Source organism: Podarcis gaigeae, assembly GCF_964106915.1.
Source record: "Podarcis gaigeae genome assembly, chromosome: 17".
Lineage (NCBI taxonomy): Eukaryota > Metazoa > Chordata > Lepidosauria > Squamata > Lacertidae > Podarcis > Podarcis gaigeae.
Genome location: NC_139694.1, coordinates 32,244,586 through 32,271,715, shown reverse-complemented (window position 1 = coordinate 32,271,715; position 27,130 = coordinate 32,244,586). Strand labels below are relative to the sequence as shown.

Sequence of the window (27,130 nt, the reverse complement as noted above, 5' to 3'; positions counted from 1 at the left end):
AGCCGAGTCCAATTTAAGTCTGCTCCTGTCTGCAGATAAGGGACGTGGGTGGCGCTGTGGGTTAAACCACAGAGCCTAGGACTTGCCGATCAGAAGGTTGGCAGTTCGAATCCCCGTGACGGGGTGAGCTCCCATTGGTGGTCCCTGCTCCTGCCAACCTAGCAGTTCGAAAGCACGTCAAAGTGCAAGTAGATAAATAGGTACCACTCCAGCGGGAAGGTAAACGGCGTTTCCACACGCTGCTCTGGTTTTGCCAGAAGCGGCTTAGTCATGCTGGCCACAGGACCCGGAAGCTGTACGCCGGCTCCCTCGGCCAATAAAGTGAGATGAGCGCCGCAACCCCAGAGTCGGCCACGACTGGACCTAATGGTCAGGGGTCCCTTTACCTTTACTTGTCTGCAGAGATACTGTTATTGCTATTGTTATTGGCCTTTATTGGCATAGGTTTAAGCAATAAAATCATACAATGTCATCCAAATACATTAATAATCCAAAACACACACAATATATAAAAGACTAGATAGCTGCCATTGAGTAAATCAGGCAACTTTAGATTTAGCTTAAAAAATCTCGGCAAAATACCCCGAAACAATCTTGGTAGTTTCAGGAGTATCATCCCTCAATAAATATTGGATTATAGACTCTTTGTAAATTGATATTTTAGGATGTAAGGAAAGCACAAGGAGATCTCTGCCAAGAGTGCAGTCCAAAATTATGTGCTGTATCTGGTGTTTTCTTATTACAGGAGCAGAATCTGTTCTGGAAGGGGTTTTTTGGAAACCTTCCGAACAAAACAGATGAGGGGAATGCATTTAGACGAGTAGAAATAAAAGGTCTGCAATGCAATATCTAGATTATAAAGGTAATTAGGCATTACTCCATGGTAGCGCTGCAATCCTAAGTAAGCAGATGAACATACAAAAGGCATACAAAGAGGTAGAGTTTTGGGATTTTGTGGTCTAGCAGTCTCTGCTTGATGAGAGAGAAGATTTGCGACTTATCCGATAGAAGAAGGGAATCTATTGCAATCTCTATTTGCCCGAGTTTAAGGGTAATATCAGAAAACCATGTAAAATTATGTGTATCTCTGCTACTAATCCTGACATTTGTTACTTAGGATTTCTCCAGACATTCTTTTTTAATCTTCAGTTACGCTCATGGTGGTATCGGAATAGTTATATGTGATCCTGCTTTCCATACTGTAAAGTGACTATGAGAGGGTCTATTATCTCCTTTCAAAAATGAAAATTTAAATAAAGTGAATTGAATTGAATAATAATAAATCCACATTTCCTCCCCCCCCCTTTAAATAAAATACAGTCATACCTTGATTCGTGAATGCCTTGCGAGTTAAACGTTTTGGCTCACAAACGCGGAAGTGAGTGTTCCAGTTTGGAGCCCGAACGTCTGATGCAGCTTCTGATTGGCTGCAGGAGCTTACTGCAGCCAATCGGAAGCCGCGCCTTGGTTCCCGAACGTTATGGAAGTCGAACAGACTTCCGAAATAAATTCTGTTTGACTTCCGAGGTACCACTGTATATGAAATGTAGTCACTGCACATATATATAACCTCAAATAAATTACCCACCCACCCAACTAAAGAATAGTTCTTTTAGAAAAACCGGAGGGTGTCCTTTAGCTTCTCTTAGTTCCGTTTGTTTTAGCTTTTTACATTTCTGGCAGTATTGTGTGTATAGACATTAATTATGCACAGGCGTTTATTTATTTTTATTTCCATGCATTAAATTTGTATACTGCCCTTTATCTGAAGATCTCAGGGGAGTTCACAACATAAAAATACAAAAATTCCCGAATTTCAGCATAGACTTTCATGGACCACAGACTACTTTGGGGTGGGGGACCTGCTCATCTTTTCTCCACATTTCACATGTTGGTATGCCAAAAGGTGTGGGAAACCCAGGGTATACAGTAACACGATGTACCAGCCAAGAGGACTATTTTGGGGGGTGAGCAGAAATATTTAATCTTTCTTTCAGACATCTCTGAACAGTCTGCTTGGCAAAGAGTTCTTTGCAACAGCCAATGGCCCATTCACCCATCTGCAGGGTTTTAGCCCAAGAAGAGTCACAATCTCACTTAATATTGCACTTCCCCAGTCAGTTAGTAGGGAGTTACAGTGGTACCTCGGCTTACGAACTTAATCCGTTCCAGAAGTCTGTTCTTAAACCAAAACCATTCTTAAACTGAGGCGCACTTTCCCTATCTATATCACTTCCCCACTAGATGGTACCGTGGTTGTGGGGTGGGCAGCAGCACTGAGATACCCTAGCTAATGGAATGGACCATCAGAGGGAGCTGGGCCTGTGAGGAGAGACATGCCCACATCTCCCCAACCTCAAGGGAGCAGAAGGTGCCATAAAGAGAAGCAGACAGACTGGAGCAGCAGAGAAGCCACATGCAGGCGTAGAAATGGCTGGAGGGGTGTCAAATCATTCTTTCCCTCTTCCTGGGATGAAAGTGGGGGAGAAACAGCATCCATGGGATTCAGAGGGTAAAATTATTTCAAGAAAAAAACAGAAAAAATATATACTCTCTCCCTCTAGAAGCAGGTCTGCCTCCCTCATTACTGAGATTTAGGCATAGTTTGCAGGTGCAATCCAAGCTTTTGGGATTGAGTAGGGTCTTCACCATTGGGACACGGGTGGCGCTGTGGGTTAAACCACAGAGCCTAGGACTTGCTGATCAGAAGGTCGGCGGTTCAAATCCCTGCGACGGGGTGAGCTCCCGTTGCTCGGTCCCTGCTCCTGCCAACCTAGCAGTTCGAAAGCATGTCAAAGTGCAAGTAGATAAATAGGTAGCACTCTGGCGGGAAGGTAAACGGCATTTCCGTGCACTTCTCTGGTTCACCAGAAGCGGCTTTGTCATGCTGGCCACATGGCCCGGAAGCTGTATGCCGGCTCCCTTGGCCAATAAAGCGAGATGAGCGCCGCAACCCCAGAGTCGGCCTTTACCTTTACCTAGGGTCTTCACCATGGTTATGTGTTTTTTTCCCATCAGTTGGACTGAGGTGATGCTATGGTTTAAAGTCTAAGGCTTTTCTAATTGTGATAATTATTATTTAATTATCATTGTCTCCACTGTATATACCCGGAACTACACGTTGATGAAGCACAGCTCAAAAATGGGAGGGAAGGGCGAAGAAAATAAGTAAACAAATTAGATAGATATTTAAAAATAGGATTGGAGGTTCTTTATTTGTCTGTTTTTGCTGGCAAAATCTCGTGACGCTGACATAAAAAACTCTGCACATACAGTAAGCAAAAGCATGAAAGATCATTATCCCCTCTTCTTTCCTCCCACCCCCCTCCCCATTTATCTCCCCCCACATCTCACAAGGTCTATGACAGCAGAATTTCATGCCGAATGTAACAGACCTGTAGAAAGGACTCTACGAATTGAAAACAGAGACGTTAAATGTGTCCTTGTTAATGATGAAAATCCTTCAATAAAAACAAATGATTGCAAAGCAACAGAAGGCTTGCAAAGGAATGGCCAAAGGCTGTGAATCACTTGGAGTGTCAGAAGCTCCATTATGAATTTTTGGACATTTCCACAAGGTTTTTGGGTACTATTTCACATTCTCCCACGCAGGAGGAAGGTCAACAGAAATCATTGAGGGAGTCTATTTCCCCCAGGCCACTGACCGAAAGGGAAAAAATGGATTTGATCATCTGGAAGCATCTCCTAATGATAACAGCAGTATGTCGTTGGAACATGTTACCTTTAGGAAGTAGCACATTTTCCTTTTCTGGATTTTTTCATTTCCACTTAGGAAAAGGCCTGACAGGAATCTGACGGTGATGGGATGGAAGTCTAGATAGGGTTTGCCATACGTCTGGATTTTCCGATAGATGGAATACTGTAGTCGGTAGCAGTGTCCAGGTGGAAATCAGGAAAAATGTCTGGGAAAATACGGACGTATGGCAGCCCATGTCGACAGTGCCGTTTTCCCATAAAAATAGCTCAAAAATGGCATTTTTAAAAGCGATGTTGCCAAAAAAAGCTTGACAACTTTTCTGTCTGGATTTTCACATTTTGAAATATGGCAACCCTAGTCTAGCAGGGCTATCCATTCTGAAGGAAATCAGCCCTGAGTGCTCACTGGAAGGACAGATCATGAAGCTGAGGCTCCAAGACTTTGGCCACCTCATGAGAAGAGAAGACTCCCTGGAAAAGACCCTGATGTTGGGAAAGATAGAGGGCACAAGGAGAAGGGGTCGACAGAGGACGAGATGGTAGGGCAGTGTTCTCGAAGCTACTAACATGAGTTTGACCAAGCTGTGGGAGGCAGTGGAAGACAGGAGTGCCTGGCATGCTCTGGTCCATGGGGTAACGAAGAGTCGGACACGACTAAATGACTAAACAACAACAAGTCTAGCAGGACAAGCCTTAGCAGGAAGCAACAATGGGAATCCAGTCCACGCTTTCTACAGCAGAACAATAACTTACTGCATTCTAAAGGGCTTCCAGTCCACAAATGCTTTTGAACCCACATGGCAAGAATGCATCATAACAGGGGCGGCCCACCCATGAGGCAAGGTGAGACAACCATCTGAGGCAGCAGGATCCACAGGGACAGCAGATCTCAGTGTAGATCTTTATTCCCTCCTTGTTCTGATGTAGATCTTCACTCCCCTCTTATTCCCTGACAGCGTTAGGCGTCATTTTGGGGTTTGCCTCTGGTGCCCAAATGTCTTGGGCTTTCCCTGACTAAAGATAACAACACCATTTGGTAGACTTTGGATAAAAATAGGATGGTGTGCAGAAACATTTCCTGAGTTGAACCTGTGTGCAACATCAGAGGCAGTAGGCCTCTGAATACCAGTTGGAAGGAATTGCAGGTGTGGAGAGTGCCGTTGCACTGGTATTCTGCTTGTGGACGTCCTAGCAACATGGGTGGCGCTGTTCAAATCTCTGCAACAGGGTGAGCTCCCATTGCTCTGTCCCAGCTCCTGCCAACCTAGCAGTTCAAAAGCACACAAGTGCAAGTAGATAAATAGGTACCACTGTGGTGGGAAGGTAAACACCGTTTCCATGTGCTCTGGCACTTGTCATGGTCCTCCATGCACCAGAAGCGGTTTAGTCATGCTGGCCACATGACCCGGAAAGCTTTCTGTGGACAAACGCCGGCTCCCTTGGCCTGAAAGAGAGATGAGCGCCACAACCCCATAGTCGCCTTTGACTGGACTTAATTTTCATTGGGTGCTTTACCTTTTCTTTTTACTGTGGGCATCCTGTAGGCATCTGGTTGTCTACTGTGAAAACAGGATGCTGGACTAGATAGGCGCTGGATCTGATCCTTCAAGCTCTTCTTATGTCCTTACCCTGTTCTTTCAGTCACCCTTCAACAAACACCCAACACCCAAATTGGTCTGCATTTCCTGCAAGGACACCTGCCTCTATAGTAGTGGTTCTCAACCTGTGGGTCCCCAGATGTTGTTGGACTACAACTCCCATCATCCCTGAGCTCTGGCCTTGCTAGCTAGGGGTGATGGGAGTTGTACTCCAACAACATCTGGGGATGCACAGGTTGAGAAAGGCTGCTCTATAGCATCCTAACCAGACAGCATCCCCCAGAGATCTGCCTGGTTGAGATTGGTGCAAGGCTTGAAGGGTCTCCATTTGCCACCAAGCCCAATTCAAGGTTTTTGTTTGAGACTCTGCTACCTGTAGAAATGCCTTGTCCCAGCACAGCCCATGACTTGAGATCTATTGGATAAGCCCTATTAGTTGCTCCAGCATTAAGTGACATCTGGGGGCTAATTGATCAGAGGGATTTGTCAGCAACAGCACCCCGGTTGCAGAACATGCTCCTTCTGAAGGTTAGCCTGTCATCAACACTGTATAGTTTTATGTCACAGCTGAAAACTGTGGGATGTGAAACACAAGAGCAGTCAAGCACAAGATCCCTAGAGTGGACATAAAAGGGGATGTCTGGACCAGCCAGTTGGAACTTCCTGTTTCTCCTGTCTGGGCCAGACTTCCTCTGCATGTGACTAGAGGTGGCTGTGACCTCACCTGCCCAGGTAACAAAAGAGCAGGACTGGTCAGCCATCTCTCTCTCTCTCTGATCATATTCATCAAAGAAGCAACATTTGAAAGCCAAGAGAGGACAAAGGAGCTGTCACCTTATGGGATAGTTTTCAGGTATATATTACTTTTCTAACTTAAGTCTGCCTTCTGGGATCCAATTGTGAACAGAATGTGTGAGTAAACCCTTTTTATACTTTTATAGAAGACTGCGTCGTGTCTATATTTTAAAAAATGGGGACTAAGTGGGGAATTACCAAAAGGAAAGCGTATTTTAGTGGCTTTAGCGAGCCTGAGCAAACACATCCGCTGTGCAAGTTTAAAAGGGGGAATGTTACTCTGCTAAATTGTTAACACAAGTTGGAAAGCATATAATCAAACAATATATCCTCTCCTGCATCCCTGAACACTCCCACAAAAACTTGTCCTTTTTAGACAAGCTTTTTAAGTTAGGGCATTATATTTTTTAATTAATAGGTGATTGGGAGGTTGTTACCCAAAAAACTGTGTTGTTGATTTAAATGTTGCGTCTGTACTTTGGGTATCCCACAGACACAAGTCTGAAAATAGATAAAATGATGGCAAGATGATTGTTTTGAAAAAGCTGGTTTAAGATTGGGTTGGTCAGGATATCATTAACCAGCGACCTTCTTGCAATGTGGGTCACTGTCCTTGCTCCAAGGGAACTGCTATCCAGACACTGATAAGAGATGGCGTCTGAATTAAAGGAGGGCACTGGGATAGCAGCAGTGAGAATAGTCAGACATTCAGCTTGCATGCTTAACAGAACGGTAGGGTAATATTAACTCTAAATGTGTGCAGTGAAGACAGTCCCAGGAGAGCTTGGCTCAGTCCTACTGTTTGCATATAGGACTGCAATTTCTCCTGCATATTAATTCATGATGCACTTAAGATGAGATCCAGTATGATGGACTGGCCAAAGGGTTTGACTGTGGGTGTAGGGAGAACTGGGTTCAAATACCTGCTCAGTGCTCTTAGGCCAATCCCTGTCTCCCACTCTCTCCCACTTCACCAAGATGGTGTGAGGATACATGGGAAGAGGGCGGGAGATCTGTGCATGCTTCCTTGAGCTCCTTACAGGAAGGGTGGGATTAAAATGTAACAATAGGTGAAACAAGATTTGGAATACTTTATGGGCCCTAGTCTTAACTATGGAAATCTGGCAAACCTGTTAAGAAGGAATATGAGCATCGATGGGTTGGAGCTCCCCCAAGATCTGATTTTTAGCACCAAAGATTATCAAGAAGATCGGCAGATGGGACATGAAGAAGAGTTAAGAGCCTCAGACATAAGATCTCCAGGTTGATGGACTGTTGGAGGTTGATGGATCTGACGGCAGGGGCCGAGACCGGGGAGGGGGGACGGTGGAAGAAAATTGGGAATTTAAAATGTATATATGGAGATTTAAAAAAAAAAATTGATGAGAGTTGGAAAAATCGTGGGATGATATTTTTATGACCCTAGGGGAAATGTCTTAAGAGATTAAGTTCAAATATATCAGTTTTAAGGAGAAGTAAGATTAAATAAAGTAAAAATGGATGGTTAATTGGTGAAAGAAGAGAATGTAAAATTACAGTATATTAAGATAAATTATTAGGATAAAAACAAAGATGAAGGATTTGCTGAAATATCTATCTGAACTAGAATACAAAGAGGGGAGGTGTGAGGAGGTCAAGGAAAAAAGCTAAAGAAAGAAAGTTATGTAAAGGTTTGATTTGTTCTTTTTTTGTCTGTTTTCTTTATTTTTATTTTTTTTCTGTGATGTGATTTGTTTTTATGCATTGTTTTGTTTTCTTTTTGTTTAATTGTAATTTTTAAAATCTTAATAAAAATCTATTAAAAATAAAAATAAAATGTAACAATAGATTAGAGTAATAAATTTGAGGTGGAGCATTGTAAATTCTCAACATACACAAGAGTAAGGATGGAAGGACATTTCAGTTCTGGTTCTCTCAGTTTCTCATTTTTCCATAGTTCTGCGAATTTCTCCTAATTAACATATTTTATATGTAGTTTCGACACACGTTTGTGTCAAACATACAATGCTATTGTATGTTATTTTCAGTAATATCTTCATTTCTATGCACCCTTCCCTCTAAAACATGCCTTTTTGTAAACATTGGTTGGTTAGAGAACTGCATTGCAAAGTTCAGAGACGTGTGAATTTCAAAGGATAGCTGTGTTTTGGTTTGCATATTGTTCTAGAAAATGTGAATTTCATGGATTCAGCTTTAAATGAAATCCAAATTTAATTTCTCTTCTATCCCTATATGTGAGTGTCTTGCTCAGACTTTTTTTGCATGTAGCGGCAGTTCTTGAATAATTCATACACTAGAAATTCCTATACAAAGTGGCCTGACAAGAAGCTCCTGAGCGAACGCAGAGCTTGAAATGTGTGCCTCCAAAGTTTGTGATGTAGTGTTCAGCTAATAAAATGTACCAAAATGCATAATTTAGGATTGTGTATGTGTGCGTGTGTTTTCTCAGAAAATGCATTCCAAAATATAATTTAAGTTCACCTTTAAATATGCATTTTTGTAAGGACTTATTCATAATTGCAGGTTAATGCAGAAATGGGACAGTACTGACATGAATGAGCGCATGTCAAATTCATGTGCCCGAAATGGATGAATCTGCCCACCTTTGGTGGGTAGTCACAGCACACCTACATCTCAAGCACATATATCTGCATGTGTGCATCAGGCACAGTTGATCTACAAGCCGGAATGGTTATTGAATTCTAGTATAAAAGAAAATGACTGAACAATTCCACACCATTTTTCCGGAGGAGCTTCAAAGTTCTTTGCAAAGAAAGAGCTAGCTGTACCTCTGCTTCCTTGAGGCCCCTTGACTTTGATATCTGAAACCACACTCCCTGGTGATCTTACCCCCAGAGGGAACATGTGGCCCCAAATCTCACAACAGCAGCAGGGGGGTTGTCACCCCTTCCACACCCATCCACCCACCACGTGCCCTGCTGGGCTCTTACCGTTATGGTGGGCACAGCAGTGACGAGAGAGTAGACGAGGACGGGAGGTGCTCGGCTTGTGTCTTCGGGGCCAGGGTAGGGCTTTGCGTAGGCACTGTCATAGCAGAAGAAGCCTTGGAGGTGGACCGGGAAAGTGTTCGTGTATTCGAAGTGGTACGCCAGCACCACAGTGCCCGCCATAATCACCAGCTGGAAGTAGAACATGGCACATCAGGAAGGGAAGCGGCGCTGAGGACTGAATGGGAGACGGACGCAGCCAAGAGAACCGGGTCCCTGGAGTAGCTGGAGCTTGGCAGCCCCCACCCCGCCCTCTGCCTGCTCCTCCGTGCAAGATTCCTCGTGTACTCCTTTTCACGCTTGGGTGCCTGCTGTAGCTGTGCATCACATCACGGCTGGCGGGAGAGGCACCGAGCCTGCTGACTCAAAGTCAGGCAGACAGTTGCCTCCTTCTGATGCAACCCCTCCTTCTCCTTCTCCTGCCGCCCCTCCTCCTGAGCACCCAATAACTCCCCGGGCTCCGTTCCATATCCTGGCGATTTACTGCAGATGATCGCAGGGAGAGGGCTGGTGTCTGAGACCACATGTAGGTGGCCGCATTTTCAGGGGCTTGGGAGCAGAAGGGCTGAGCTGTGATGGCCTGGGACTTGGGCTCGGACTCAGAACCGGAGGAGTCTCAGTCCGCACCGGATCCTCTGCCTCAGGCGGCATCTGAACCAGGTCTGGGGCCTGACCCTGAAGAATTACAGTCTGCACAGGTTCCCCTACAACAAACACCAGCTGGGCCGAGTCAGGGGCCTGAGCCTGCCCTGGCTCCAGATGTGGGGATTACCTCGTTGCCCTCTGCTGGGCCATCACTTACAGCTGCTCCACTACCAGTTGGGTCAGGAGAGGTTGAGGCGGTCTCTGGATCTAGAAACCCACTGACGTCTTCCGAGCTGCAGAGACTCAGGTCTGAGAGCAGGGGACCCCTGAGTACTCGCAGGAGAAGTGCTTGCATTCGGGCGAGACAGGGATGTGAGTCACTGGGGGATCAGGACCGGCCATTACCCCCACAGAGATAAAAGGCTGTTGGGCCCCACCCCAGGGTGTGGGAGCAACATTGCTGCTTGCTAGAACCTGCCTGAGACCCTGTGCCTGACCTAGCCTGTGACCTAGCCTTGTGACTTGCCTTGGCCCTGTTGGAGTGACTCCTCGCGGAATCCTTGGATTCGGAACTGGACCTGGACCACGTTGCTCGGGTTAACTCCCGGGCCCAGCACAAGAGCTCTCATACACCTGCCCGTTTTATTTCCCATCCCTGCCTGCCTGCCACAGGCAGGCAACTTTTCAAACTGCACCCCATGTGTGTGGTGCATGCTAGGGAGCTCTATGCAAGGAAGGGGCAGCGGCGTCTCACTGCTGACACTGCCCCAGAGATGTATACCTCCTTGCCAGCCTCCCTCCCAGGGCTCCTCTAGGTTGCTTGGGGAGGTCTGGAGTGGGGAAGTCTATGTCTGCATGCCCCTCTTCAGACGTCCATACTCAATATCTCCCAGAGCTGCTCCTGGCTCCGTGGGGTGGGTGGGTGTGGAAAGAGAGGCCCTTGAAAAATTAGCAAGGAACCATAGAATTGTTGGCTTGGAAGGGACCTCACAGATTATCTAGGGCTAGGCCAACCCCCTGCAATATAAGAAACACCGCTAAAGAATCTCAGACAGATGGCCATCCAAGATCTGCTTAAAAAACCCCAAGGAAGGAGACTCCACCACGTTCCAAGGGAGTCTATTCCACAGTCGAATGGCTCTTATCGTCAGAAAATTCCTCCTGATGTTTAGTCAGAATCTCCTTTTTTGTGATGTGAATCCATTGGTTTGCGTCCCAACCTCTGGGGCAGCAGGGAACAAGCTTGCTCCATCTTCCATGGAATAGCCCTTTAGATCAGGGGTAGGCAACCTAAGGCCCGGGGGCCGGATCCGGCCCAATCACCTTCTGAATCCGGCCCACGGACTGTCTGGGAATCAGCGTGTTTTTACATGAATAGAATGTGTCCTTTCATTTAAAAAGCATCTCTGGGTTATTTGTGGGGCATAGGAATTTGTTCATGTTTTTCCCCAAAAAAATATAGTCTGGCCCCCCACAAGGTCTGAGGGACAGTGGACCAGCCCACGGCTGAAAAAGGTTGCTGACTCCTGCTTTAGATATTTGAAGGTGGCTGTCGTCCCCTCTCAGTCTTCTCCAGGCTAAACATATCCAACTTCCTGAACCATTCATCATGAAGCAGATGCAGCATCAGTCTCTGCACCCCAGCAAAGCAACAGGACCCAGCAACTGAGGAAACAACTGTGTGCAATCACAGTCCCTGCTGATATTCTAAAGGCTGCTGCAGCAAAATTGCTTAGATTGCACTGAGCAGCTGCTCCAGGACTGGCAAAATGCTCTGAGCTGGACATGAATAAAATACTTTTGAACGGCTTCAAAGGACTTGGAAGCGCAGTTAATGCGAAACACAGTATGTTCAAGCACACTGCTGAACAATGATTCTTCAACATCAACTTTGTTGGACTGTTCATGTTGTGCGGATGCCTGATTGTTGTCTTCCAAAGCAACTACTCTATTCAAAACTTAACAATGGAAAGCGTAATGCTGGTGGTCAACAAAAGAGGTTTGAAGACTCTCTCAAGGCAAACCTTAAAAAAAAAAGTAGTATAAACACTGACAGTTGGGAAACACTGGCCTGTGAGCGCTCCAATTGGAGAACAGCCTTTACCAAAGGTGTCATGGGCTTTGAAGACGCTCGGACTCAGGACGAAAGAGAGAAACGTGCTGAGAGGAAGGCATGCTTGGCAAATCCACACCGTGATCAACTCTCGCCCGGAGACCTATGTCCCCACTGTGGAAGGACGTGTGGATCCAGAATTGGCCTCCACAGTCACTTACGGACTCACTGTTAAAGCCGTGTTCATGGAAGACAATCTTACTCAGCTACGAGTGATTGCCAAAGAAGAAGAAACACCCCTTAACTACAGCATTGGGGTTGTCCTTATGCAACTGCGCCCTGGAGGCCTACCTAACCCATGCCGGCTACTCCTTTCTCAGTACCAGGGAAACAGTCACTTGTTCATTTGGCTAAATCCAGTGGCATCCTTACCTCTACAAACACAAAGCAGGGGATGATGGAGATGCTTCTCTTAAGCTCCTGCTTATCACCAGCCATGTCGACAGGGCCTGGATCTCTCCTCAAGGAAAGATGTAAACTACAGAAAGGAGATACCAAAGCAAGTTGGTCAAGTGGCTTCCGGACAAGCAAGAATATTGTTACGCGCCATTCCTCTCTCTGAAAAGTGTGAGATTCCAGGCACTTACCCAGGATTCATGTTTCTTTCAGAAATTAGGCACAGAAATTAGGTAAAGACTGTGGTGTCTTTACAATATATGGTTTTATTTACACAACCTGCACCTAGATGGAGTTATTGCAGAGCATTTGCAGCCTATGGTTGACACGGGTGGCGCTGTGGTCTAAACCACTGAGCCCCTTGGGCTTGCTGATCAGAAGGTTGGTGGTTCAAATCCCCGCGACGGGGTGAGCTTCCATTGCTCTGTCCCAGCTCCTGCCAACCTAGCAGTTCGAAAGCACACCAGTGCAAGTAGATAAATAGGTACCACTGCGGAGGGGAGGTAAACAGCATTTCCGTGTGCTCTGGCTTCCTTCACGGTGTCCCATTGCACTAGAAGCGGTTTAGTCATGCTGGCCACGTGACCCGGAAAGCTGTCTGTGGACAAACGCTGGCTCCCTCGGTCTGAAAGCGAGATGAGCGCCGCAACCCCATGGTCACCTTTGACTGGACTTAACTGTCCAGGGGTCCTATAACTTTTTTAAAAAATGAGGGTCTGGCTTCCCCCATAAGGGCAACATTGGATTCACAAGTCAGCAAAAAGCTGTCCTCTGTGTCTCTTCATTCCAACCTGTCATCCCCAGCTGATTTGGAGTTCTGCCTCTCCTTCTTGCTCCTGACTGACTCCAAAGACCTGCCCCCAGCCTATGCCATTCAAAGTTAAAACCGTAAACTCAGCCGTTGCCTCTGCCCACTAGCACCCCACAAAGGAGGCCCCCTTACCTAGTAGTCTTGCCCTCTAATGGTTTCCTTGGTGAGTCATCACTGGCCTTTGTCCCTGGGTTAAACCACAGAGCCTAGGACTTGCTGATCAGAAGGTCAGCAGTTCGAATCCTCGCAACGGGGTGAGTTCCAGTTGCTCAGTCCCTGCTCCTGCCAACCTAGCAGTTCGAAAGCACGTCAAAGTGCAAGTAGATAAATAGATACCGCTCTGGCGGGAAGATAAACGGCGTTTCCGTGCGCTGCTCTGTTGCGCCACAAGGAGCTTAGTCATGCTGGCCACATGACCCGGAAGCTCTACGCCAGCTCCCTTGGCCAATAAAGCGAGATGAGCGCCACAACCTGACTCGGCCATGACTGGACCTAATGGTCACGGGTCCCTTTACCTTTAAAGACCCACCCTGTTAGCTCTGCTGAGCTGGCTTGGCTTCTCAGCCTAACTAAATCCAGGGGGTTTCCATGTTTAGTAAAGTTTAATCAAACTTTATTTCTAAGTTTTGCTAAATGCTGGAATTATGGAGAGGATCTAACACCCAGGCATTTAGGGGAATCTGCCCCCCCCCCATCCATTACAATATATTCTGATTTGGTCACACACACACACACACACACACACACACACACACACACACAGTTTTTCTCCAGTGCATGGTCATAATCTCAACCCTTGAAAGTCACCACTTCATGTTGCCCTGCTTGAAGGATAAGCATGCACCAATTTAAGTACGTTGTTGTTGTTTCAGCTACTCATGCTTTGCAAAGGAAGCTCAGATTTTGTCTAGCAGCTTGGGTTTCCCAAGGCTTATTTCAGCTAGTCTGCGGAGGAGTCAAAGCTGTTTCCGTGCTTTGCTTTGGTTTCGCAAGCTGAGCCCTTGGAAAGCTTTCCTTAACTGCTAAAAATAAATCTGACCTGAAAGTCTGGAGATCAGGCTTCAAACCAGGTGTTTCGAATTCCTACTGGGAGCGGCGATGGTACAGCACGTGGGCATGCAAAGTGTTTAATCCTTGGCTCGCTGCCACTTGTGCCCAAATGCTTTTTCATGTGACCCTATCAGGAGATGATAAAGAGTTTGCTGCTCCAGCCAGCTCCCACCATGGAGGTCTCTGTAGCCCCACAGGCAAGTTATTGTTCATGGTTCGTATGGGGATTTCCCCTTACCTTGTCACATTTGGACGTTTCCCATTCCACAGAAGTCATATCATAGATGAAGGAACTGGCTGTGACCTTGTATATATAGCTGAACTTTAACTCCCATCATCCCTGACCATTGGGCATGCTGACCGGGACTGATGGGAGTTGGAGTCCAGCAACACCTGGAGGGCCTCAAGTTCATCATCCCTAAGCTACGGGACCAGGGTGGCATTTTGTTTGTAAGTTTGAAATGACTTCTCTTTTGAATAAGGGTGAAATTCATTGTGGAGCTCTTCAGTATAGTAAAGGTAAAGGTACCCCTGCCCGTACGGGCCAGTCTTGCCAGACTCTGGGGTTGTGCGCCCATCTCACTCAAGAGGCCAGGGGCCAGCGCTGTCCGAAGACACTTCCGGGTCACGTGGCCAGCGTGACATCGCTGCTCTGGCGAGCCAGAGCCGCACACGGAAACGCCGTTTACCTTCCCGCTGGTAAGCGGTCCCTATTTATCTACTTGCACCCGGGGGTGCTTTCGAACTGCTAGGTTGGCAGGCGCTGGGACCGAGCAGCGGGAGCGCACCCCGCCGCGGGGATTCGAACCGCCGACCTTTCGATCGGCAAGTCCTAGGCGCTGAGGCTTTAACCCACAGCGCCACCCGCGTCCCATGCTCTTCAGTATAGCCCTAAGCTAAATCTCTCCAGCTCATGACCCTTCCTGCTCCTTGATGGCATTTATTATTTTAGTTGCATTTTCATTTACAGGCTTCCCCTCCACTTATGCACAATGGACTCTCACACAACAGTGTTTACTAAGGTAAACAGATTGTTTTCAAAGAATCCAGGGACACTTTTTTTTTTTGAAAAATCATTTTTTAAAATAATTAAGAAGTAATATCTTCTCTTCTGGGTCTCTTCTATCACACAGCCTTCCTCTGGGCCCCAGCCTGATCTTTTGGAGTGCTATCTGCCGTGGAGTAGGCTCGGGTCGGGCCTGGGCTCAGCCACGTGTCCTTGCCCTCCCGGTGCTGTCCTACCAGTGTGAGTGTAGAGCCAGTGTGTGGAGTGTAGAGCCAGTGTGGTGTAGTGGTTAAGAGTGGTGGACTTGTAATCTGGTGAACTGGGTTCACGTCCCCGCTCTTCCACATGCAGCTGCTGGGTGACCTTGGGCCAGTCATACTTCTCTGAAGTCTCTCAGCCTCACTCACCTCACAGAGTGTTTGTTGTGGGGGAGGAAGGGAAAGGAGATTGTTAGCCACTTTGAGACTCCTTCAGGCAGTGGTGTAGCGTGGGGGGTGAGGGGGGGCCGGCTGCACCGGGCGCAAAATCTGGGGGTTAGGGTTAGGGGGCGCAAATCCACGGGTTAGGGGGCGCAAATTACTTGCCTTGCCCTGGGTGCTGACAACTCACGCTACGCCACTGCCTTCAGGTAGTGATAAAGTGGGATATCAAATCCAAACTCCTCCTCCTCCTCCTAACTCTCTTCCTCAGCAGTGGGGGTGGCAGCAATGCAGCAAGGTTGGGGCTCCCCTCTTTTTTCTCCTTCCTCTTTCTCTCTCTTCCTTCTCCTTCTCCTTTCCTCCTTCTCCCTACACCAGCTCCAGGGTTTTTACTGGCCCAGGAGCGCTGCTGGGCAGTTGGCCAGGTGGCTAGGGGCTCTCGCTCCTGGCTCAATTTGGGTTATGGGGGGTGTCGGCAGTTCCCCCAATTGACGCGCCAGGTGTCCCCGGTTCCCTCTCGGCAGCGGCGGTCTCAGCAGCCTGGAGCCAGCCTGGTAGTACAGTTGGCTCTGGCTGGCTTCAGGAGCTGCTCACTGCCATGGCACCCACCATTTTGCCTCGAAGGAAGTCCCCATATGATGTGCCTTGTGCCGTTGAACCAATCACTCAACATTCATTCCCTACTAAGAAATCTACAACACTTAAAATATAAATCCGGGGACATTAAATGAAATCCGGGGACATTCCGGGGACGGATTTTGTCTGATTTTTGTCTGTTCACAAACAGTGCTGGGAAATAAATAAACGATTTAATTCAAACCCGGGAATGGTGGAAGAGAGGTTGAGAGTCCTTGTGGCTCACGAGGAGACCCTCCCCAGAGCCTAAAGAGGACGTCAGTGAGGGCAGAGGAAGCCCCAAATAGACTCAAGGCACAGTGGGGCTTTGTTTAGGCAGCTCAGCCTCCCCACCTAATAGCTGACGTGCAGGAAAGTTCAGCAACAACTGCTTTCTTGTGCCTTCTTCAGCCTCCAGCTGGTCCCCAGAGCTTCTACTCTAGATATTTTAGTCTAGATTGGAGAGAGAGCTGGAGAGCAGGAAAAAAAGCAGGTGTTCAGGTGCTTTTTAGTGAATGCTCCCCATTTTACATGATTTCAGTTATGGAGGCCAGAACATAACCCCTGCATAGGTGGGGGACGGCGATGCCTGAATATTGTGTCTTTCCTCCAAGTTTCTCAAGGCTACTTACATAATCCCTGCTTCCATTTTATCCTCACCACAAACACTCCAGGTAGGATTACTCTGAGAAATAGTGACTGGCCCAGGGTGCTGCATGGTTGGTTGGGTGGGTATTTGAACCATGGTCTCCTAAGTCTTCATCTGATGCTCTAACCACTATACTGCACTATGCTACACTGGCTGTTAAATTGATGGTTTCACATACTCTATAATGGAAAGGATGTTCCAGCATCTAATTGAAAGAGGGCTATGGCACCTAGATGAATAAAATTAAAACAATAGCATCTTTCATTTTAAAAATGAATAAATGATACCAGGGTGGTTTGTTAAAAAGAGGGAGGATAAAATGAAATCAGTGTTAAGACAAGAAAACAGGACAGAATGGTTAAAAACAGCAGGATGAAAACTAGCCATTTCTTTTTTTAAACCTCTCTCAGTTTGTATTACTCACACCTAAATATATGTCAGTTTCACTTCTCCTCCTTTCTCCAGTCTTAAATTCCGTTCTCCAAATTTTGCAAACAATTTGTGTGTTTTTTAAAAAAGAATCCTCATTAAAATTCATCAACATTTGATGAATTTCTAATAAATGTCCCATTTTGACTACTGTAACACATTTTGGCAAGCAATTTCCCCATATGTAATGCATTTTTGTATGCTATTTTCATGTTTATGCACGCTTTCCCCGAATATATGCATTTTTGTAAATACTGTCTTGTTGACGAACTGCATAGCAATATTCGGCTATGTGCGAATTTCAAAGGATACCTGCATTTTGGTTCACAAAGTGCAAATTTGGCTTTAAATTGGTCCCGAGTAGAACTTCTTCACCAACCCTACTTTCACCACCCAAAATTATATTCTGCGATATTTAACACACCTAAGAATGCAATCCACACTTTCTTGCAAGTAGATACTATTGAATAGTGAGATTTTATGTGAGTCAGACATACATAGAGTCACTTTGTACATCTTGACATATAAAAAATGAAAAGTCACTTTGCTGCTTCATCACATAGCCTGTATTTGATTCTTCTGAGAGGCTGAAGAAGGGGTCAAGTTCTTCAAGAAGATGAACCTAGTGGGATGATTCTAATGTGTTGAAGGGATCAAGGGAATAGAGTTTGTGTTCAGCAGGCTCAGAAATCCACCCCAGAAATCCAGCCTGCCCATTTTCCTGTTCCCACATATCATCAAGGACACATCTGTCAACAGAGGTGCACAAAACTGCATCTGACAGAGAATTTGAACACCTCATAAAGAAACCCAAGTTTCCGGTTCAAAGGATGCTCCGTTCTAGCTCTCATAGTTGCTACATTGCATTTGAATTTGTGTCAATAGTAAGGTAAAGGTAAAGGTACCCCTGCCCGTACGGGCCAGTCTTGACAGACTCTGGGGTTGTGCGCCCATCTCACTCAAGAGGCCAGGGGCCAGCGCTGTCCGGAGACACTTCCGGGTCACGTGGCCAGCGTGACATCGCTGCTCTGGCGAGCCAGAGCCGCACACGGAAACGCCGTTTACCTTCCCGCTGGTAAGCGGTCCCTATTTATCTACTTGCACCCGGAGGTGCTTTCGAACTGCTAGGTTGGCAGGCGCTGGGACCGAGCAGCGGGAGCGCACCCCACCGCAGGGATTCGAACCTCCGACCTTTCGATCGGCAAGTCCTAGGCACTGAGGCTTTAACCCACAGCGCCACCTGCGTCCCATGTGTCAATAGTATCTGGGGAGAAAAACTGTAGTTCAATGTAGTACATAAGAATAGTGAACTGGGGTGTGTGGGCTTCTGTGCAAACTTATATGCAGAGCCATCCCAAGAAATTTTGCTACCTGATGTGAAGGACAATACAGTCGTACCTCCACTTGTGTAGCCCTCTGGATATGTAATCTTCGGGATGTGAACGAAGCAAACCCAGAAGTATTTTTCCGGGTTTCACCACGCACATGCACAGAAGCGCTTTACGTGCCGCGCACATGCGCAGAAGCAGTCCTTTAGTTGCGAATTCCTCAGGATGCGGCCGGACCTCGGAACGGATCCTGTTCACAACCAGAGGTAGCAATGTATGGTGTTCCTGTCAGAAGTGGACTGGCCTGGCAGTTGACCTGAGGGCAGCAAACTAGGTATAGGGCAAAAGGGACGCAGGTGGCGCTGTGGTCTAAACCACTGAGCCTCTTGGGCTTGCCAGTCAGAAGGTCGGTGGTTTGAATCCCTGCGACGGAGTGAGCTCTGGTTGTTTTGTCCCAGCTCCTGCCAACCTAGCAGTTCAAACGCACACCAGTGCAAGTAGATAAATAGGTACTGCTGCAGTGGGAAGGTAAACGGCGTTTCCGTGTGCTCTGGCTTCCGTCATGGTGTCCCGTTGCGCCAGAAGCGGTTTAGTCATGCTGGCCACATGACCCGGAAAGCTGTGGACAAACACCAGCTCCCTCGGCCTGAAACCAAGAGGAATGCCGCACCCCATAGTCGCCTTTGAATGGACTTAACCATCCAGGGGTCCTTTACCTTTTTTAGGGCACAGGCCCAAACTGTTCTGATAGCACCGGTATCTCCTAGCATGCGCTGCCTGAGGTAATCTCACTTTACTTAAAGGTAGGGCTGGTGCTCCCGTGTGTGTGTGTGTGTGTGTGTGTGTGTGTGTATACACCCACACCCACACACTGTATTATACAGTCATACCTCGGGTTAAAGTCTCTTCAGGTTGAGTGTTTTCAGGTTGCGCTCCACGGCGACCCGGAAGTAATGGAACATGTTACTTCTGGCTTTCGCTGCTCGTGCACGCACAGACACTCGAAATGACGTCATACGCATGCACAGAAGCGGCAAATTGCAACCCGTGCACGCGCAGACACGGGTTGCGTTCTACTCAGGATGCGAACGGGGCTCCGGAATGGATCCCGTTTACATTCAGAGATACCACTGTACGCACAGATGGGCCAAGTCAATTGGCAGCGGCAACTTCCATGTCCTTTAGGCTGGCATCCTATGCATGCTCACCAAGGAGCAAGAACTCAGGAGCCCTCACAACCAGGCTGATGATGAAGTTGCACCTTTCCTTCAGGGCCCGGATTTTTATTTTAATGGTTTAATGCAAGTTTCTGCCTCACTATAACGTTACAGAACCATTGACCAACTCATGCCAGAAGATCGATTAAAACAATAAACCCCTCGATCTCACATTTGAGGGGAAATGAAGGAGCAAACCATGAGTAGAATTGTTACGTTTCTGATCAATTTCAAGAGGACTTAACACGGTTTTATTTCAACAAATGTTAACTTTCAGCAGTTTATTTTGGTCTCTGCGTTTTAGCATACAGCAAGAGGGAAACGGTATATAGATTACACTGGCATCTAGGACTTGGGAGCTGGGTCCAATTGTCTCCGTGTTCCTACCCGGCTGGGCCCTGCAATTGTCTCCCTGCTTCCTTCTCCCTGATCCTCATTTGCTCCCCTCTTACTTCCCGGCCTCCGCCTCCATGTTTCTCTCCGGCAACAGAATCCGAAAACTCAAAATGCCCTGTTCAGGATAAAGGAGGCACAACTCTGGACGAGGTAAGTGTTGTTTTTTAGTATACTGTAGTGATTAGCAGACCTCATTTTGAGCAAAGAACCAGGTTTCTTTATAGTGCAGGATTTGGATCGGGGAGATTTGCAGCGGAGGATTGTCCCTCTTCTAAATAGTAAGACTCAGAGATGTACGTGAGAACACCCTCAAGTCTTCTATTACGGGCTCAATCAATCCACACTGTCAATCATGATAAATGCACATGGGACACAAGCTCTTTCTCTAGGTCTCTCCCATAATGAAGCAAAGGTTCTGGCTTCAACTGCCCTCCTTCCTTTCTTTTTGCATGACCACCGCACCACCAATGCCCCACCTAAAAGAACTGGAGATGACCCACCCCCAGAGCAGCAGAACCACGTCGCTCCCAACAGATGCCAGCTCAGTGCCACCTGTCCCAACTTTGCTAGCGGTAGGGCCGGGGCCATGAGAATCCAGCTGGAAAGATGCTCCGCTGCCTGCCCCCCTCCTCCTCCTCCTCAGTCCAACATCCCATCGCCAAGAGCAACTCGCCAGCCCCATGAGCCGAGATTAAGACGCGAAGTCCGCCTTCTCCGTCTTCCTGACAAACCGAATCTGCTTACTGCTGGGCTGCAAAGAGCGAGCGGCAGCAAATCTGCACCCGTGTCTGTGCGTGTATACACACACAGTGACAGACACACCAACAAACACACACACACACACACACACACACAAACATATCTCTGCACCACCATCTGAGTGTGTAACTTAGCAACGTGGCCTTTAAAACAGAAATGCAGACACATATATATACATACACAGAGAGAGAGAGCTCAGTAATTGTCAAAGCTGTGACAATGACTGTATGGATAACTGGGGGGTTTGGGGTGGGGGGAGAGAGGAGAAAGAAACAGAAAGAGGCAATTGATGCTTCGAAAACGGAGAGCCCATTTGACACAGGATGAAGTGAGACTCTGCCTCCCCCAGCCCCCCCGCCATCACATCAGCCCCACAGCTCAGCCACTGCTTCTCTCACCTTCTGTATGTCAGCGAGTGTTGTGTATTTTTTTAGGCAGCAGCCATGGCTTCCTCGGCCCACATCCAATCTCTTCTCCTCCTCGCTCTCTTCCTCCTCTCCTAAGCAATTTCAACGGTCTGCAGGATGCAGCGGGGAATCCATGCTGATCATGCCAATATCCCAATTAGAAGCTGGACCGCTGGATTAAAACGTTGTTTCGTGTTAGCAGCTGGAGCCCTTCCAGGGAGAGGAGAGGAGAGGAGAGAGGGGGGAGCGACACACATATACACATGCATGCACGCGCGCACACACACACAGGGAGGAGAGAGGGGAGAGAGAGGATATTTCAAGGGGGAGAATTCATTGAAATGCTGCCTGTGTCCGCTCTGGGTCAGAAGGGCAAGAGGCGCAACCCAGACAGCTTCGCTGAAATCCATTTGATTCCCCGTGTCTGCGACCAGCCTGTACTGTTGAAAAGTAACTTCCAATAGCTACGGGTTGCCCTCTTCTCTTGCCCTAAATGGCCGAGCCCTGCTTGGGAATTTCTTCCTATTTTACAGATGGGAAAGTTAAGGCACCAGCTGACTGAGCCTGGCTTACTTACCAGGTGTGTACCAAGAGCAAGTGCCGAATCTTCACATTGTCAAGCTAGCACATTTGTGTCAAACCAAACAGTAAACTCCAAGGTTTAATTACCCCAGAGTGAAAACCGTAATTCAGCCAGGCACTGCGAATGAAGTTGGTATGAAAAGCACCTTCATCTTCTGAACTCTCAACAACAAGGCTTTAATAGGGCTTGCCGATCAGAAGGTTGGCAGTTCGAATCCCCGCAACAGGGTGAGTTCCCGTTGCTCGGTCCCTGCTCTTGCCACCCTGGCAGTTCAAAAGCACATCAAAGTGCAAGTAGATAAATAGGTACCGCTCCGGTGGGAAGGTAAACGGCATTTCCGTGTGCTGCTCTGGTTCACCAGAAGCGGCTTAGTCATGCTGGCCACATGACCTGGAAGCTGTACGCCGGCTCCCTCGGCCAATAAAACGAGATGAGCGCCGCAACCCCAGAGTCATCCACGACTGGACCTAATGGTCAGGGGTCCCTTTACCTTTACCTCATTTTAGCACTTTAGTAAAAAATAAAAAATTCATGCCTCAGAAGCAGGAATCACCCTCTGGATACACCCTCTGGGGCCAGCTGGACTCTCTCTTAGGGAACGTGGTTAAGGATCCAATTCTCTTGACTCCGATATGGGAAAGTATTTGAGGTTGTTGTTTTTAAGAGCAACACATGGAACCGAGTTAGGGAGAGGTTGCCAAAGGGATCAGTACTGTATCCTTGGGAATCAGAAGGGCCCATTGGCGGAAGAAAGAAACTAACCCCGAACAGAGAAGAACGGCAAACCAAGTTGATGGACTATGCCAAAATGGCAAAATTAACTGGGAAGCTCAGAAACCGAGAAGACAAAAACTTTAAGGAGGAATGGGAAGTTTATAATGTATTTACGAGACCTCTATAAACAGGTTAAAATGTTAGCAGGACTTTAACCATGCTTATAAAGTAATGGAAAGTATGGATAATTTAGAAGGATTAAAAATTTGGATAAGTATGGATATGCAATTGTAAAAAAATACTGTGAGGACCCATGGAAGGGATGGCGGGAAGTCAGGAGATTCAGAGCAATCTCAACATCTGGATTCGGAATTGCTTTTTGTTGTATGTATATACAGTGGACGCTCGGGTTGCGAACATGATCCATGCGGGATGCATGTTTGCAACCTGCAGCATTCACAACCCATGTCTGCATGTCTGCGCATGGGTTGCGATTCGGCACTTCTGCACATGTGCGACCGCAGGAATCCAGAAGTAACCCATTCCTGCACTTCCGGGTTTCGGTGGTCCGTAACCCAAAAAAATGCAACCTGAAGCGGATGTAACCCAAGGTCGGACTGTACTTTTAAAAATCAAAGTGTGTGTAGATAGATAGATAGATGATAGACAGATGGATGGATGGATGGATGGATGGATAGATAGATGATAGGTAAAGGTAAAGGTACCCCTGCCCGTACGGGCCAGTCTTGACAGACTCTGGGGTTGTGCGCCCATCTCACTTAAGAGGCCAGGGGCCAGCGCTGTCCGGAGACACTTCCGGGTCACGTGGCCAGCGTGACATCACTGCTCTGGCGAGCCAGAGCCGCACACGGAAACGCCGTTTACCTTCCCGCTGGTAAGCGGTCCCTATTTATCTACTTGCACCCGGAGGTGCTTTCGAACTGCTAGGTTGGCAGGCGCTGGGACCGAGCAGCGGGAGCGCACCCCGCCGCAGGGATTCGAACCGCCGACCTTTCGATCGGCAAGTCCTAGGCGCTGAGGCTTTAACCCACAGCGCCACCTGCGTCCCAGATAGATGATAGATAGATAGATAGATAGATAGATAGATAGATAGATAGATAGATGATAGATAGATAGATGATAGATAGATAGATGATAGATAGATATAGATAGATAGATAGATAGATAGATAGATAGATAGATAGAGATAGATAGATAGATAGATAGATAGATAGATAGATAGATAGATGATAGATGATAGATGATAGATAGATAGATGATAGATAGACAGAGATAGATGATAGATAGATAGATAGATAGATAGATATAGATAGATAGATATAGATAGAGATAGATAGATGATAGATGATAGATAGATAGATAGATAGATGATAGGTAGATAGATAGATAGATAGATAGATAGATAGATAGATAGATAGATAGATAGATAGAAAGAAGGGCCCCTTGGCATCCCTACTGCCACTGGGGGAACCTGCCTGGTTGTGCTGCACATTCATTCACACACACACACACACACACACACACACACACTTCCAGGACAGATCCCTGACTGACGTCACCAGCAGAGCTTTGAAATAGGAGGCAAGTTGGTGTGTGACTCCAATGCATGTTGAACCAGTCACCACCTCTGACACATTAGTAGCCCCTTTGCTGCATTTCAAGTCACATTCTTATGTTGCTGTACACACCAGAGATGTGGGAGGGGGAGTCTTTACCTGATGTGCATTACTTAATTTGTCCCCCCCCCCAAAAAAAACTCCTCCTCTGCAAGGAAGACGCCATCTGTGCGCAAGCTTTTCTTATGGCTCGGCGGCTGTGCCTTGCCAAAATCCGATCTTACCCGATGAATCGGACCTTGTCAGATGAGCAGAGCATCCAAAGAGAGGGTTTACTTCAACGGAGTTTCAGTTCAGTGGGTGAGAGGGGACTTTGACAAAAACACAGCTGCAGAACAATGAGAAAAGCTCTCAGGCCCGGGGGGGGGGGGAATTAATTGGTACACGATGCGATCAAAATGTGGGTCAAGCAAAAAGTGTGGATGAGCTCATTTGAAGTGGAAAGGCAAGATAAGGATAATAGCAGAAATCTTTTTGTAATCCAGCTTCTTAGAAACAACCTGACTCATCGTGACTCAAAGAGGTGAGGGGGGAATCCTTTGTAGGGTGGGGTCCAGGGGCAGAAGCCATCAAGAGAGATACAGTGGTACCTCGGGTTACATACGCTTCAGGTTACACACTCCGCTAACCCAGAAATAGTGCTTCAAGTTAAGAACTTTGCTTCAGGATAAGAACAGAAATCGGGCTCCGGCAGCGCGGCAGCAGCAGGAGGCCCCATTAGCTAAAGTGGTGCTTCAGGTTAAGAACAGTTTCAGGTTAAGAACAGGCCTCCAGAAACAATTAAGTTCTTAACCCGAGGTACCACTGTACTCAACATCAGAATAGATCCCAAGGCTGCTAAATTTTAAGCACAATCAAAAGAGGCTGAGAGGACAAAAGTGTGAAAAAATAACCAAAGGGAAGAAGAATCAGACCACGTTTTAAGTAGAGCAGAAAATCCTTCTTTGAAGCAGAAATAATGACATAAAGGTTAAAAAAATATGTTCCAAGGATATTTGGGGAAGGTAGATTCCCCCTACAGCTTATCAGTGGTTTGGGATGTGGATTCTCCTATGATGGATAGGATATTATGGGGTACTCAGAAGGCCTGGAGAGAACTTGGGGGATTGCAAAGTTTGCCCCAATGAGCATTCCCAAAGATCGCAGCAAAGCATAGCCGATTGACTGCAGGCTGGAGACAGGAAAAGCTTTTGACACTGCTAAGTCCAAGGGGGAAAGCAAAATGGCCCGTTTAGAAGACCCTTCTGGGAAATCTGAAAATAGAATGGAATGAAAAAAGCAGCAACACCTTCAAAAGAACCCATCAGAGTTTCCCACAGGCTTCTAGTTGGCCACTAGTTGTTGCACAGTGGTACCTCAGGTTGTAGACACTTCAGGCTATAGACGCTTCAGGTTACAGACTCCGCTAACACAGAAATAGTACCTCGGGTTAAACTTTGCTTCAGGATGAGAACAGAAATCGTGCGGGGGCAGCGGGAGGCCCCATTAGCTAAAGTAGTACCTCAGGTTAAGAACAGTTTCAGGTTAAGAACAGACCTCCGGAACGAATTAAGTTCTTAACCAGAGGTACCACTGTACAGGCAACAACTGATTTAGACGTGCCTGAATGATGCACAATCATGCACACACACACACAGAGCACCTAACCTGGAAATAGCCCCCAAATGTCATAAAGACATCACACAAAAAAGGGCAGGGTGCGCTTGTGCGTGCTATGCCACATGGGGGTCTGGAACATAACCCCCACACAAAACAAGGATTGTCTGCACTAGATAGTCCACTGGCCTGATTCCAGAATGCTCTGCTTATGTTGTTAAGGAAAGCATTTGCTTTGAGTGCAGAAGTCTCAGGTTCCATCCTTCTTCTTCTTCTTCTTAATTGAGTCTATATACTGCCCTATAGGGACGCGGGTGGTGCTATGGGTTAAACCACTGAGTCTCTTGGGCTTGCCGATTGGAAGTTTGGCGGTTCGAATCCCCACGACGGGGTGAGCTCCCATTGCTCAGTCCCTGCTCCTGCCAACCTAGCAGTTCAAAAGCACATCAAAGTGCAAGTAGATAAATAGGTACCGCTCCGGTGGGAAGGTAAACGGCATTTCTGTGCGCTGCTCTGGTTCGCCAGAAGCGGCTTAGTCATGCTGGCTACATGACCCAGAAGCTGTACACCGGCTCCCTCAGCCAGTAAACTGAGTAATGTGTAATGAAGGTGCCAGGCAAACTTCCCTGGGGAACACATTCCACAGACGGGGAGCCACTGCAGAGAAGGCCCCGTTCTTGTGTTACTACCCTCTGCACTTCTAGAGGAGGGTTATCTCCACGTAGGGCTAGGAAAGACTCCTGCCTGACCCCCCCCCCCCCCCGAGAGCTGTACCTGTCTGTGCAAACAATACTGAGTTAAATGAGCCTCTGGTGTGACTCAGTCTCAGGAAGCTTCCTATGTTCCTCAGTTAACTAGCATAGTCCTATTTCCCAGAGTAAACAAGGGGAGCAACCCGTGCAAGGACACCTTCGTGCATTGAAAGGCAGTTGCTTAACTCAGATCCTGCCTTTCCGCTGTTCAGACAAGCGCAGAAAGCTAAAAATAGTAAGCTGGTTCGAGCTCATTTTCAATGCAACGGCACTTAAGGAAAACAAGATAACTTGACTAACGAGTAGCCTTCTTCTCTTGCTGTAGCCTTGGCTCCAACATTGGATCGTTCAGCCTTAAGAATAATAATAATAATAAATTTTATTTATACCCCACCCTCCCCAGTTAGAGCCAGGCTCAGGGCAGCTAACACCAGTAAAATTACAGTAAAAACTGTAGGAGGGAAAAACCAATTTAAAATACAGGTTAAAATGCAGTTTAAAATGCAGTCTCATTTAAAAAGTAGCCCATAGATCAAAACCATAAGGGGAG

At 47.1% G+C, this 27,130-nt stretch overlaps 1 protein-coding gene across 4 annotated transcripts in view; it reads right to left on the bottom strand.

Annotated features, from left to right (window-relative positions):
* Positions 1 to 27,130, bottom strand: part of PLPPR2 (phospholipid phosphatase related 2) — a 48,603-nt gene that overhangs the window by 19,988 nt on the left and 1,485 nt on the right. For 3 of the 4 annotated variants that reach the window (XM_083719480.1, XM_083719478.1, XM_083719479.1), the window contains exons 1-3: positions 21,290 to 21,734; positions 12,189 to 12,294; positions 9,062 to 9,250 (exon numbers count right to left, since the gene is read on the bottom strand). In XM_083719480.1, the coding sequence (XP_083575606.1) occupies positions 9,062 to 9,250; positions 12,189 to 12,254 (255 nt within the window). In that variant the 5' untranslated portion in view covers positions 12,255 to 12,294; positions 21,290 to 21,734. Of the gene's footprint in view, positions 1 to 9,061; positions 9,251 to 12,188; positions 12,295 to 21,289; positions 21,735 to 27,130 lie in introns of those variants that run through there. The other variant, XM_083719477.1, reaches the window with a different exon arrangement.